The sequence below is a fragment of the Pecten maximus genome, chromosome 14, assembly GCF_902652985.1.
Source record: "Pecten maximus chromosome 14, xPecMax1.1, whole genome shotgun sequence".
In the NCBI taxonomy this organism is placed as follows: domain Eukaryota; kingdom Metazoa; phylum Mollusca; class Bivalvia; order Pectinida; family Pectinidae; genus Pecten; species Pecten maximus.
In genome coordinates this window covers 32,748,833-32,762,048 of record NC_047028.1, presented here as the reverse complement: position 1 = coordinate 32,762,048, position 13,216 = coordinate 32,748,833, and the positions used below count along the sequence as shown (strand labels likewise).

The following is a 13,216-nucleotide window of genomic DNA, read 5'->3' as shown; positions in this document are numbered from 1 at the left end:
ACGTACGTCTGTTACCCAGACGGCTACGTAGAAGGGTTCTCGGACAGAATGTGAAACACACTTGATTGAAGCTAAAAACGCGTGTCCAGTATGAACATGTATTTCTGTACAAAATTCATGATGCACGATACCTCTAAGTGTTGTATTTTACTAACTAATTATCAGTTAGAAATGTAAGATAATTCAGACCGTCGGTTATTCTAACTTTACTACTATCTGAGTATAGAAATGGAACACGTGAATATTAAAAGTGCCAGAAGAATGAAAAAAACAACTTAATAATAAATATTATTTACGAATTTCGTATTCATTTTCAGCCAATCAACTACACCATATTGTATCATGTTACAAAATGTTATTGGCAAATATATCGCGATTCTAATTGTACAAGCCCACGCCTGACTTCATCTAATCATAAGCCATGGGGAGTTTTTTAAAGTATTGCAGTTAAAAAAAAAAAAAATCCTCTGGAATAATGTTAAGTATAATCTGATTGGTAAGTCCCTGAATATGACTATTTTGTCGTCTGTTGTTAAGCATTATCTACTTGGTACGTCCCTGTGACGTAGAGCGCTGAATATTACTATAGTATTTTACTACTATTCTTGGTGACCTAAAAAGACAGTATGGATGTTTAATGAACCTCATGATTCGTAACATTGGGAACAAACTGTATCCGTTTTGGTTATTATATTTTTTTTTTCTTTTCATGCGTAAACAAAATATAAAAATAAACACCTACAGAAGTCGTTCGGTTTTATTTCCGCACAGGGTTTTTTTTAATTAAACACAAATTATTCATTTTTCATTCTTGGTGTTTATTGTTATGGTCTCTCACTATATATGAAGCTATGTCCGTCAAAGATACTTATACCCGCCATCACACAACAGTCATATCGTGTTGGACGGTTTTTTTTTTGTTTTTTGTTTTTTTGTTTTTGTTTTTTGTTTTTTTTGTATATCCTGATTTTGTATTATCCATACCCATATTGCTTTGGATGACAACATCTGTAAGGGGCGATAAACTAGCACCGTCTCTGATAAGTTACAACAATGCACTGTTTAGTCTATATATTTATCAAAGGTGAAAGTTCTGAGCGGAAAATCTTTTACGTCATTTAATATAAACATTCTGCAATTCAAACAATTATATATTTCAGAACCTCGTACTTGTAATTTAAAAGTCCGATTATCTAGGGAAAATTAGCATTCTTCTTTCGAAGAGGAATATTAAAATTTGTCAGTTGTGTTGAACTCTTTACCGACACATAACCTGTATAATCATACAGCTGAGAACACTCCTTGTCGATCTTTACGACATTTTCGAATATCAGACGTGACCTCCAAGCGTTCGCAGTGGCCGACGAATTGGCACGATAGGTACTGTATGCGTGATTGTGAGTATCCGGCGGATTAGCCACTTTCTGTACTCCAGCAATATGTTCATTCATCCAGGTATTAAAGTTTTTGTTCGGGTGTAGACCCAAAAATTGAAATATTCGAAGGGAGGTTTCCAGAGGTTTCTCCACTATCTGTTCATATAGCACGGTTTTTATTCTGTTGGGGTATTTGACGTCCAAAGATTGTCCTATTCTAATATCTCGGTTATACCTATCGCACACAGCACGGGCCGCAAGAGACATGTCCATTTTTCTAATACCGAGTGCAGGGATAGTTTTCATCCTGGATACTATCATACCTCGTGGATCTCTTAATAAGTGTATCACCTTGAGATTCGGAAACTTTTCCATCAATACATCCACCACGTCCATGGATAACCGAATGGTCTTTGCGATTCTTGTCCCAGATTTGCAATAAGGAATCATTTCGGAAATGCATTTTTCCTGATCGTCTTCAAGATGACATTTTCGACCTGATATTCTTCTCCTTAAGAACGGATCTAGTATTCGTAATTCACATTCGTAAAAGTTCTTGAAGTTTTCCATAATTCCGCTGTAGTCGTCCTTGGGCGTGGGACTGCGTAAAACAAGATTAGAAAACGTTCAGATTTTACAACGCAAGCATCGTCATATGTAGCTATAGCTAATTGTAAACGGTATGCGTTTAACTGGAAATAAACTTAACACGAACATACGGCAGCCTCCCAAAACACACATACGCACTTACCACACGCATTCATGTCGCACGCACGGGAGGCCGTCCTTAAATAACTTTGGATGTTAATAGGACGTTAAACAAAATAAACCACACCAAACCAACTTAATGAAACTGCATCATTATATTCATAGCTCAAATGTATCAAACATACTAACAGTTTTCCTCTATATACCTCCAAATTGTGTAGGCTTGTCTTTTGAAATATCATCATTCAGATAGATTGTGTATGGTTATTTGCTCCACATAAACAAAAATATCAAACTCTCTTATAAATGGAAAAATGGACAGAAACAATAGTTTTAGACCATTTCTGATAGCATCCGGTGATGCTACATGAGGTATTTCAACTAATATAAGGGATTTCCATTAATCCAATAATTAGGAAAAGGCAATTAACGGTACTCACGTGCAGCGATCGTTTGAGAAGAGACACGTGCCTCGTTCAGTTGATATGTAAGTTTGTCTGGTCAAATAACTCTTCATAGGTTCAAACGAGTAAAGGGCTCTCGGCACCTGTTGGACTATCGCACCAAGAAAACTGGACCCGGACCGCAGATACGTCATCAGTAATACTTGAGATCCTTTGTTTAAGAAACAAATGAAGTTGAAATATATAAGAATAGCATTCGAAATTTAATATTATCATATTTAAACCAATATTTTTTAATGGTATTTGGTGGTTTAAGAAACAAATGATGCTGAAATATATAAGAATAGCATTCGAAATTTAATATTATCATATTTAAACCAATATTTTTTTTGAATGGTATATTTTCGGTGGATGATGTCACTTTGATATTTCTTTTAGGAGAGGAAATTCAACGATAAATGACTATAATAGGCAGTGTAAAATTGATGTTTTATAGTAAGAAACTCTAAATCTTGATTAAGGATATGTACTGTCTCCGCTCTTTGTGGGGGAATGTTCCTCCTGGAGTTCCAACACGGATTTTCAGAGAACACATGTCAATCAGACAGAAATATTTGACCTGGGAGAATAAACATCTCGATGTTGTTTCAGGTTGATTTTGAAACTGATTCATCGATCAACACTTACCAAGAAAGGTTGAGTATTGCATTGTTATGATAATGAGAGAACCGGCTAGACCAACCTAAAAAGTTGTCTTCATTTGGTATTTTTCCTGTGGTGTTATACATCTTCTTTTCCAAAATTTCTTTCTATAAGACATTTTAATTTCTGTGTTATCGATTCATAATATAAAATGCCCTAGTAAAAATGTAATCTATCTTTAATGTACGAAATGTATATATCTATTTACATATAATCTCTAAATAAATTTCAAAAAAAAATCGCACGACAAATAAAAAATCGCAGATGGTAAATATAAGCATTGAACGGCTTTCAGTTGGCATTCATAGTCAATATGAATGCCAACTGAAAGCCGTTCAATGCTTAAATGACCACATCATCTCCTTTGCTCCGTGTTTACCGAGCGAAAGACTTCGTGATGTAGGTATTTCAATCACCCCATCATTACCGCGGACGAATATCAGTATTATATTGTTTAATTCTATGTTAGGTTCATTGACAATAATCCTGACTGTTCTATCTCTGCAATATCAGTACTTTTAGTGACAGTTTACACTTTTTGTGGTTTAAACAGTCTTATGATATTAACTTTATGTAGATATCGTCAATTCACAACTCCTTGACAACGACCCAAGTACGAGCAGTATTCGTCCAAAATGTCTCCTCGATTTACTTCTCCTCGTCAGTAATCGAGTACAATGCAAATACGGAATACAACCTTGTATGTTTTACCTGTTTAAAATACATGCCACTAACATGTTATATATATACATCACATGACGAAGGAAGACAACGTTTTGACTCGTGCCCTGACCGGGACTCGAACTCACGATCTACGGCACCCAATCGCCTAGCCAGAAATACCAGCAGCTTATACCGCTGCGCCACATCGGCGTTCTTAAAAAAGAACGTTTCAATGCCACAGTGATGGTCAGCCCGATACCCTGACATGATCAGTGTGGAAGTCGTCTATTAGATGATATGAATACCTGGTCGCAATGTATTTACATACATGGATACGAATTGTACATATATTATAAATATTTTTCTCGGTGCAACAACGACAGGAAATCTATATCTTCGGATCACCAATACATAGTGTATATGATACATTGTGCTAATAAATAGATATATAACATAGTAACACAAATGACAAAAGAAGACAACTTTTTGACTCGTGCCCTGACCGGGCCTCGAACTCACGATCTACGGCACCAAACTACCTACCCCCTGATCCTTGCGTAACATTGAGATTTAGGCGTCCTTTATTTTTGCCATATGCCTCTTGATTCTTGTTCATGGATTTGCTTTTACTTCCAATTCGTCCCATATCTTTTGCACCGGTGCTTCCAATTCGTCCAGTCCCTTTTACACCGACGCTTCCAACTCGTCCCGTCTGTTTTGCACCGGTTTTCCCCATTCGTCCTGTCTCTTTTGCACCGGTGCTTCCAATTCGTCCCGTCCCTTTCACTTCCGGTTTTGTTTGTACAATAGAATATTCATCTGTTTGGATACAAGATAAATAGAATAGAAATGTCTATTATTTTCAGCATACACTGATCGGATATAAAATTGACCCAAAACTTCACAGAACTTAATTAGAAGCTACCTAATGAAGCTGAATCAAAAGACTGGTTTTAACTTAAACATGTACTTACAATAACAGACCAAAAGGATTAGTAGTATCAATAAAATCACACAATTCTTCCACCTTTCTTTGATACCCATGTCGAAGCGGATAACTGCTTTCTAATTTTCAATGATCACACAATTACGGACGTATGGCGAATTGAGTAACATTCCGCATATAGGTTCATCAGACGTGTACAGAGTCGGTGGACACAGTGAGAATAAATTACTAAAAGCCATCAGCTGACTAATTACTTTTCACTACAAGAGTGATATATATCAGGAAGAGTTACACAATAGACCCATCCCGTGGTAGTATGCTGGTTGATACCCGAGGCAGCACTACTGACTCACTCAATATTTACATTGTTATCTGATATGCTCACGGAATTTCAATTTCTCCAGAGCTTGTCCTTATATGATTGCTATTAGAATATTTAAATGTTAAACACGATGTATGGAACTATTTCTGCAGGTGCTTTTTTGTCATATGACCTTAACCTTATTGAGACGGAGGATAAACGCGACTTATTAAAACTTGAAATTTGGTCCAATGAATGGCTTATGTCCTTTAATCCTAATAAAACCGAGGCCCTCGTAATATCAACTAGACAACTTCCTTTTGTTCCGTCCTTTACATTCGACAATACCCCGATTAATATAACAAACCACCATAACACAGACAAGCTACAGCTTCTAGGACCAGATTTAAGCAAACTACATCTTCTGGGGTCAGACTTACACGTACACTCCCGGTCAACATCAAATGAAATAGCACATTTGAATATTTGATGAGATGACATATTAAAATAGATATACATTTTATATGAGGCGGTTGGACATTTTTTGCTTACGTCACAGTTCTAAATCTGAATTGATTAGGAGATTGTAATATACCTCTCAAAATTGGTTGTCGGGAAGGATTGCATAGAAACATTTGGGGACAACACTTGTGACGAAAGCGAAAGAAAATTTATAGTGCTGCCCATTCGACGAACAGACTGTAATAACTCGCCAGTTTCCATGAATGCTTATAAAATTCTAATAACACGCTTGATACCATAATGAAATAAATGTCTTTATATTTCAAATGAAATGTGGAAATAAATGTCTTTATATTTCAAATGAAATGTGGAAATAAATGTCTTTATATTTCAAATAAAATGTGGAAATAAATGTCTTTATATTTCAAATAAAATGTGGAAATAAATGCCTTTATATTTCAAATAAAATGTGGAAATAAATGTCTTTATATTTCAAATGAAATGTGGAAATAAATGTCTTTATATTTCAAATGAAATGTGGAAATAAATGTCTTTATATTTCAAATAAAATGTGGAAATAAATGCCTTTATATTTCAAATAAAATGTGGAAATAAATGTCTTTATATTTCAAATAAAATGTTGAAATAAATGCCTTTATATTTCAAATAAAATGTGGAAATAAATGTCTTTATATTTCAAATGAAATGTTGAGGATGTGAATAACTCAAATGACCGCTCGGTGTAAAACAGTGAAGAGTTCTTGATTGAATTAAACATCATTGCATGAACCTTGGATACGATTTTTACAATCAAAGCCTGCATGTCAATAAATCTCATAAACGTCTGACCGAGCCTGGTGTCAATACATGAAACATAGTCAGCAAATGCTCCGTACAGTGTAAATGACAGACCGACGAGGACATGGAAACTGGAAAGTATAAATATAAAAAATCACGTGTGTTCTTTAGTATTTCTATGTGTTTAGCCGGCCGGACTATCAACGATGTACCAGTCGCTTCGTTTAAATCAATTGAATGTTTATTTGAGTGATTGATAATAAAATGAATTTCACATTAATGAACAGTGTTGTCATAAATGTTGCACCGAATGATCTAGGTGACAGAGAGAGGATTGATATGGATAGCCGAGAGAACGAAACCAAACCAAACCTTATTACCTCGCTTACCATAATGGCACCGCTTCTTTTTTTTTATCTTCACGACAAACGAAAACTTTTTCGGAATGGAAAAAAATGTCATTCTTGGACATAAATTTTATGCAGAACGGCTCCAGAAGTACCATTTATACGGATAAACTTTTCAAGTCAAGACAAACCATACATTGTATCCGTGTATGTATTACATTTAAGCACTTAAGCATGTATTACTTACCGTTATATACTTTAAAAGTATTACCTTTAAATACTTTGTATGTTTACAACCTTTATGTATTTTGTATATACATGTACTACCTATATTGTTGAGTATCTATGTATCTATTTAGTTAATTAAGTAATTATTTAGTTAATTAATTGTATATTTATTCAAATAAGTATGTATATGGTTGATTAAGTATATACTGTATGTAGTTAATTAAGTATCTATTTAGTTAATTGAGTATTCATGTAGTTTAATTTACATCTTGGAAGTTAATGAAGTATCTATGTAGTTAATTAAGTATATATGTAGCTAATTATGTATGTAGTAACATAAGCATCTATCCTACGCGTCATATGACCTTAACCTTATTGAGACGGAGGATAAACGCGACTTATTAAAACTTGAAATTTGGCCCAATGAATGGCTTATGTCCTTTAATCCTAATAAAACCGAGGCCTCGTAATATCAACTTGACAACTTCCTTTTGTTCCGTCCTTTACATTCGATAATACCCCGATTAAAATAACAAACCACCATAAACACCTAGGAGTCATTCTTTCTGATGATTGTAAGTGGAACGTACATGTAGAATCTATAGTCAATAAAGTAACTAAATATATAGCCACCCTCCGTAAATTAAAACTTATCTTAAACAGGAACACATTAGAAAAAATGTACCTTACCTATATACGACCATTACTTGAATATGCATGTGAAGTATGGGACAACTGCGGTTCAACAAACTCATTGTTATTAGAAAAGATAAATCTGGAGGCCGCAAGAATAGTCACAGGGCTGCCCATATTCACAAAAAAAAAAGAGTTCTTATATCTGGAAACCGGTTGGTTACCCCTTTCGAAGAGAAGAGATGCTCGGAAACTTTCCTTATTCTATTCTATAGTAAATAATCTGGCACCTACTTTTCTTATCGACCTACTACCAATGTATATTGGCAACATAGCTCCTTATAATTTACGAAATGCAGATTTATTTAGGGAACAACACTTTCGTCTACAACTATCAAATAACTCCTTCTTTCCTTCTACTTCAAAACTTTGGAATGACTTACATAACACTATCAGAAACTCGCCTACCTTAAGTTCCTTCAAATCTAATCTAAAAAAATCTATGACAATAAACAATATATATGACAAGCATTTTATCAGTTATGGTCCTCGAAAACTAAATATTCTACACAACAGAATAAGAAATCGAGCAAGTGCACTAAGCTATGATCTGTTTAGAGCCAATCTCGTTGATTCACCTGCTTGTCAATGTGGACATCCCTGTGAAGATTCCTATCATTTTTTTCCTTAACTGTCCCCTGTACAATAACTTAAGAGGAACTCTTATTGCTGATTTAACCTGGTACAGTCCTGTTAATGTAAATATACTTTGCAATGGTGACACGAATATCTCCTCAACTGACAATATAAAAATCGCCAAAGTTGTGCAAAACTTCTTGAATAGGTCGGGAAGATTCGACTAATCATCACTTCCTATCCCCCCCCCCCCCCCCCCCCCCCTTCTTTTCATACTATTTTCCTATAATAAAAAAACTTAATCCAAAATGCTCCATTTATCCATATAATATAAAAATGTTTTTTTCTTCTAATCGATTAAGTATATTTGAATTCATTCCAAACATTTATATGTCGTGATCTTTCCCGATGCAGTCATTTAACTTTATATGTACCTATCTCCTCCTCCTTCCCGCCCCCCCCCCCCCCCCCCCCCTCTCTCTCTCTCTCTCTCTCTCTCTCTCTCTCTCTCTCTCTCTCTCTCTCTGTGTCTCTCTCTGTCTCTGTCTCTGTCTCTCTCGCTCTCTCTCTCATTATATTTTCGTTTCTTTATCGAATTTCTGAATATTTGTATATGCCATCATGTGACTATGTTATTGTTAATTATTTTGTTATTATTATGGGAGAAGTCGTCTATAAGTTGGAAACACTTATTGACTAATCCCTTTGTCATTATTATATGTCAATAAAATATGTTTAAACTAACATTTCATTAATGGTACTTTTAATGTATTCATTATATATATCATCAATTCCGCACGCTTTATTATTATTTAATTTTTTAACAGCGTCTAATATTTCTTCACTGTTAATTCGGCCGTTCAGTATATTGTCATATATCGGTATATCAGTCTCGACCGGAAGTTCAAATTCGTCTTCACTTTTATTAGGATTCAGATTTAAATTTCTAAATTAATCATGTAGCTCATCAATTGGCATGTCAACTCTCAGTGCATTATCTTGTTTATCAATTCTATTTAAGATATCCCAGAATGCTTTCGGTTCATACATGGAGGTTTTCCTCATTTCGTTCTCAGTTTTTTCTTGGAACTTTCTATAATTTGCATTGATTACTTTTTTATATTCTCTACTTTTCTTGATTAACTTTTTACGATTCTCATTATTTTTGAGGATTTTGTACCGTTTCTTAGCTTCATGGAATTCCTTTCTTTTATCTGCGCATTCGCGTGTAAACCACGGTTTATCTTTCCCTAGTGTAACCGTTTTCTTACCCATTCTCGTCTGTTTCGTACCCAAGACACTTTTTGCATGTGCGTATAAAATGTTACTGTTACTGAGTTGGTTCATTCCCACTCAGCCAACATGTTGTTTTTGTTATATAAACATTACCTGCGTTTACCTGTGGAAAATGTAGGTATAGTCTGTTTCAGTATATGTATACATGGGACTCAAAGGCAATAAAAGTGAAGAAAATGTTTAAGAATACCTTTAAAAATATACATTCATATGTACGTATTAATAACAGAACACATATAGTGATAATTTATTACTTATATATATAATGATATTACACATCACTTTAAAAATGAAATAATGGAAAAATCTTATATAATTAAAAATGCATCATATACAGGTAACAATGATATACAGTGTACTTTCAATCATTTTTCCCCCTTTCAATTAGATCTGATTACTATGCTATAATAAGCAACTAATTCTAACTAATTGAATTATTGTTTCCAAAAAAATAGAGGTGCATTTTGTTATAATCACATAAAGAGTTAACGGCATAAATTTCGATGATATGTAGTCAAAACATTTTACCAATTCCATTAGTTATTTTTCTCTGAACACTTACTGTACTTCACGTTCATGAAAATAGATTATAGGTTGCAATGGCAAATGCCCAGATTATGGTTGATTTCTTGGGAAATGGTAGAGTATCAAGCTGGAGGTAAACCATGCGCAAAGAAGAGGAAAAATCGCCAACTGGAATCGAGACTCCAGACTCTCAAGATGAGACTACGAAAAAACACGATGGATGTGACTGTATATGCTGATGCAGCTTCACATCTTATCCACTTGGAGTAATAAATCCAGGATAATGACAATTATATACCCGTGTATCATATTTGTGTTTCCTGACATTAACATTCAATTTCATAAAGGGACCTAAGTGATTATGATATACTTTGAGAAATTGAACTTTTGTATTCTAAACAGTATATACAAGTGTAATTTAACATTCAATTTTATAAAGTAACTTGAACTTGCAAGGGTTATGATTACCATATACTTGTGTTAAAGGAAGTGACAATTATATAGACTAGTGTTTCTTTGTCGTAATAAGATTGAACTATTTATTACGTGAATAATTTCGTATGTGAAGACTGCATATGAACCGCCGATATGATTACACAGTGACTTTGGTGGTATTGTGAACTTTATCCGTGATTTCTAGGATTATACTGATTTGTACTTTATTATTCAATCAGTTTCATGATCATACATGATTTGTTTTACTTGAACTATTAAAATGTCAGTTAAAGTGTTTTGTTTTTAATCGTTTTCTCTTAAGTACATTATATATACCTGTTATATATCACAATGAAACAGGTAACGTTGACTTAAACTTATTGATAATGTGCCCTTTCAATGTAAAGGTTAAATTGAACAAATGTATTTTCTGTTTTATTTATAAAACATAATAATCATGATAAAGTGTGAAATTTATAACAATGAAAGATATAGAAAAATGAATTATTTTCACTAATTTATGAAAATTTGAGTTATTCTATTTTAATCTTTTTAGCCCACCATCATCAGATGGTGGGCTATTCATATCGCCCTGCGTCCGTGGTCCGTCCGCCCGTAAACAATTCTTGTTATCGCTATTTCTCAGAAATTGCTGAAAGGATCTTTCTGAAATTTCATTTGTAGGTTGCCCTCTGTCCCTAGTTATGCATATTGGATTTTGAGACCAGTTAGGAAACAACATGGCCGACAGTCAGCCATCTTGTATTTTGACAATTGAAGTTTGTTATCGCTATTTTACAGAAGGTACTGAAGGGATCTTTCTCAAATTTCATATGTAGGTTCCCCTTGGTCCCTGGTATTGCATTTTGGGACCAATCCGAAGACAACATGGCCGACAGACAGCCATTATCGCTAAATCTTAAATTTGATATATGGGTTCCCCTTGTTTGAAAAGTACTAGAGGGATGTTTCTGAATTTACACAGATTAGTAAGACTTAGAGGAAGGAAAAAGTAGAGAAAAGATCAATCTGACATGGAACCTATAAAGATCATTCAATGGTGGACGCCAAGATCCCTCTGGGAGCTCTTGTTTAATTATACAAAAGTATTTGTGATACATGTATATATATTTAGTATACATTATCTACAAACTGTTAACAGCATGTAGCACATATAGCACAGGTAATACAGGTAACACAGGTAACCTGAGAATCAATTACTTCTCCAAAACAGGCTATAACTTACCTGTAATTAGTGCCTATTGTTCTCTATTGTTCCTACCTCCAATGTTAAAATAGGATATGTTGGCTGAGTGGGAAGACACCACTGAGTTGGCGTGTTATCCGATTTAATTCAAGTTCAAGTTCTTTATTTCCTTGAGCCTTACGGCTCATCGGTTCAACAAATATATACATGTACAGAAATGATACAATACAAAAACCACACACTCGCATACACACACTCACACACAACCGGACTAACACATACATTGTACAACAGGTAGAGTGTAGAAGGACATTTTTTTATACTAATAAAAAATCTGTTCTTTGTTTATTACTGTATTTAATATATTTTGCTAAATTTGAAAGATCTTTTTTGTTTACTGTTTCTAGAAGTTGAATAAATTTGTACATACTAGGTTTATTATAATAATATTTCTTAATAAAACGTTTTCTTAGGTCTAAATGAAATTCACATTTAATAATAAAATGAAATTCATCTTCAATGTCTCCACTGTTACAATAGGAACAAATTCTTTGATTTCTTTCTAAGTTATTAAATCTACCAATTTCAATATTTAATTTATGTGATGACAATCTAATTCTAGTTATTTCTTTTAAATTAGAAGTACCTATTGGTTTTGATAAATATGGCTGTAAGTAGAACTTTTCACTAATAAACTTGTACAGTGAACACTTGGAAGATGAATTGATTTTTTCTTTACATTCTTGTATAAATATATCACATAGTCTGCATTTAACAATATTCATAATACAATCAGCTGTATAAATATCCCCATTTTGCCATATATACCCAACACCCATTCTATACAGTTCTTCTTTTACTTCATTCAACCATTCATTCCCGTTTTCTAACATATCTTGATAACAAGCATTTAACACACAGTTATTGGTTTGTTTTAATTTCAACCAATATTTAAAAATTCTAAATTTCCTCACTATTACAAAAGGTAATCTCCCTAATTCTTGGTAAATCATACAATTAGAAGTACTTTTCTTAACCCCCAATAATCTTTTTAAAAACTGTAAGTGGATTTTCTCTATATCCGGTGCTTTATGAAAACCCCAAATTTCAGCCCCATAGTTAAATATACTACCGACGTATGTGTCAAAAACATGTAGTTGGGTTTCAACGTTAAAAAAAATTTTCTTTGATACTCCCGAAATTGAAAATAATGCTTTTCTTTAATAGACAGCACTGACCGTTCAATTCAATTCATTTATTGACTTTAGGTCTATGACCCATCAGTACATAAATTAATATACATGTATTTATATATGTATATATATATATATGAATACAACATGTATTATAATAAAATTACAAAACGTAATTAACTTATTATAATTAAATACGGAAACCGATTAACCGACATATGTACTATATTATGAGGAATATTAATCAACCATATTGTCTACTGGCAACATCAGCAAAAAAAAATACATTGTAACCACTTAATCTTACAAGGGCTGCGCCCAATCACAGAATTGATACTAATTATAATACACTGTTA

At 33.6% G+C, this 13,216-nt stretch overlaps 1 protein-coding gene across 1 annotated transcript; it reads right to left on the bottom strand.

Annotated features, from left to right (window-relative positions):
- Positions 1 to 743: 743 nt before the first annotated feature.
- LOC117341653 (carbohydrate sulfotransferase 1-like) lies at positions 744 to 4,952 on the bottom strand. The gene is made up of 4 exons (XM_033903515.1): positions 4,828 to 4,952; positions 4,397 to 4,672; positions 2,525 to 2,699; positions 744 to 1,977 (listed from the first exon to the last, which is right to left on the bottom strand). Exons 1-4 carry the CDS (start codon positions 4,895 to 4,897, stop codon positions 1,194 to 1,196), a joined length of 1,305 nt encoding a protein of 434 aa, XP_033759406.1. The 5' UTR covers positions 4,898 to 4,952; the 3' UTR covers positions 744 to 1,193.
- Between the last annotated feature and the right edge of the window lie 8,264 nt (positions 4,953 to 13,216).